This window comes from Austrofundulus limnaeus, unplaced genomic scaffold (genome assembly GCF_001266775.1).
Source record: "Austrofundulus limnaeus strain Quisiro unplaced genomic scaffold, Austrofundulus_limnaeus-1.0 Scaffold2805, whole genome shotgun sequence".
Classification (NCBI taxonomy): domain Eukaryota; kingdom Metazoa; phylum Chordata; class Actinopteri; order Cyprinodontiformes; family Rivulidae; genus Austrofundulus; species Austrofundulus limnaeus.
The window spans coordinates 10,994-12,204 of NW_013955207.1; the positions used below are offsets into that span (position 1 = coordinate 10,994).

General features: G+C 36.5%; 1 protein-coding gene across 1 annotated transcript in view; it reads right to left on the reverse strand.

The window, feature by feature from the left end:
* Positions 1-626: 626 nt before the first annotated feature.
* LOC106511452 (coagulation factor X) overlaps positions 627-1,211 on the reverse strand; it is a gene marked incomplete at its 5' end in the record, with an annotated part of 4,998 nt that continues 4,413 nt past the window's right edge. Inside the window, 1 exon segment of the mRNA XM_014000207.1 lies at positions 627-1,211. Coding sequence (XP_013855661.1) covers positions 1,009-1,211 — 203 coding nt within the window.

Sequence of the window (1,211 nt, forward strand, 5' to 3'; positions counted from 1 at the left end):
AAGTTTTCACGTAAATGATTGAATAAACATAAAGTTAGCCTAATGCTAACACACGTCCTGCTAAATGTATCTAAAATTTTGTACTGAAACTTTGAAGTGCCCGTCTGCTTGATGTGATATTTTTTATTACTCATCTTGTATCAACATGACTGGGGACAGGAAATTAGCTTAAAAGGTTTTAAAATGACACAGGTGTGACTGTTTTAGCATTAGATGTAGTGGCCATCTTGGGAATAGCTGTCGTCTATCCGTACCAAATTTTAGCTCTATGTCTTACAATGATTGAGTGATTTTTGTGTTCACTGTCAGTTAGTTGTAAGAGCCATTTTCAGTCCTGTTGACTCTAAACAACAAGCACGTGTAGATGCACATCTGTCCAGTGGTTGAGATATTTTGCTAACAGACAGACAAATCATTATCACCCACCTTTCAGTAATATGAGATAAAAATTAATTTAAAGAATAAGGAGGAAGTTAAATTTTATCCAAAGTTTTGTTTTTGTCATATTCAGTAAATACCTACAAAGTGTGTCCTTCAGTACTTTATTTGTTTCAGGTTCAAATTAAATGCTCGGTTTTGCTACTGATCATAAAAAAAGAAAACCAAAATAAATTCCACACTTTGAAAAAATTTTGCACAGCTAACTTAAAAATCAGCTTTAATGAGACAATTTACGTCTTTTAAGACCAGCGTATGTTCGTAAATAAATCACAGAGCTGAACATAAAAAAATGACAGATTTTAAAAGGACTTGAAACAAAACATTCACTGGAATTAGTATATTTAAGTAAAAATAAATTCAGTTTTAATTTATAGATCTTCCTGCTGCCCTACATATATAGAAACCATCTGTTTGAAATTAAAGAAAAATAAGGAATTTAGGAGGTCAAGGTCAGAGCTCAGAGGAACTCCATTAGCACTAATGTAGCTGCTAAAGTCAGCAGCTGTTAATGAAGCCTCTGGTTGTTATGCAAAATTAGACTAAACTCTGCTCAGTGTTTCAGATGTTTCACAGATACAGCCGTGTGATGGTGCCGTGGTGTCTCTTCTTCCTGCTGCTCTCCCCTGTCTTCAACAGTTCCTTGATGCCATCACGAATCCATGGGATGAATTTGGACACCTGTGTGTAGACGCCATATTTGCCTTTGCGTGCGCAGCCTTCGCCCCAGCTCACGATGCCGGTGATGAAGTAGGTGTCATGGTAGCGCGTGA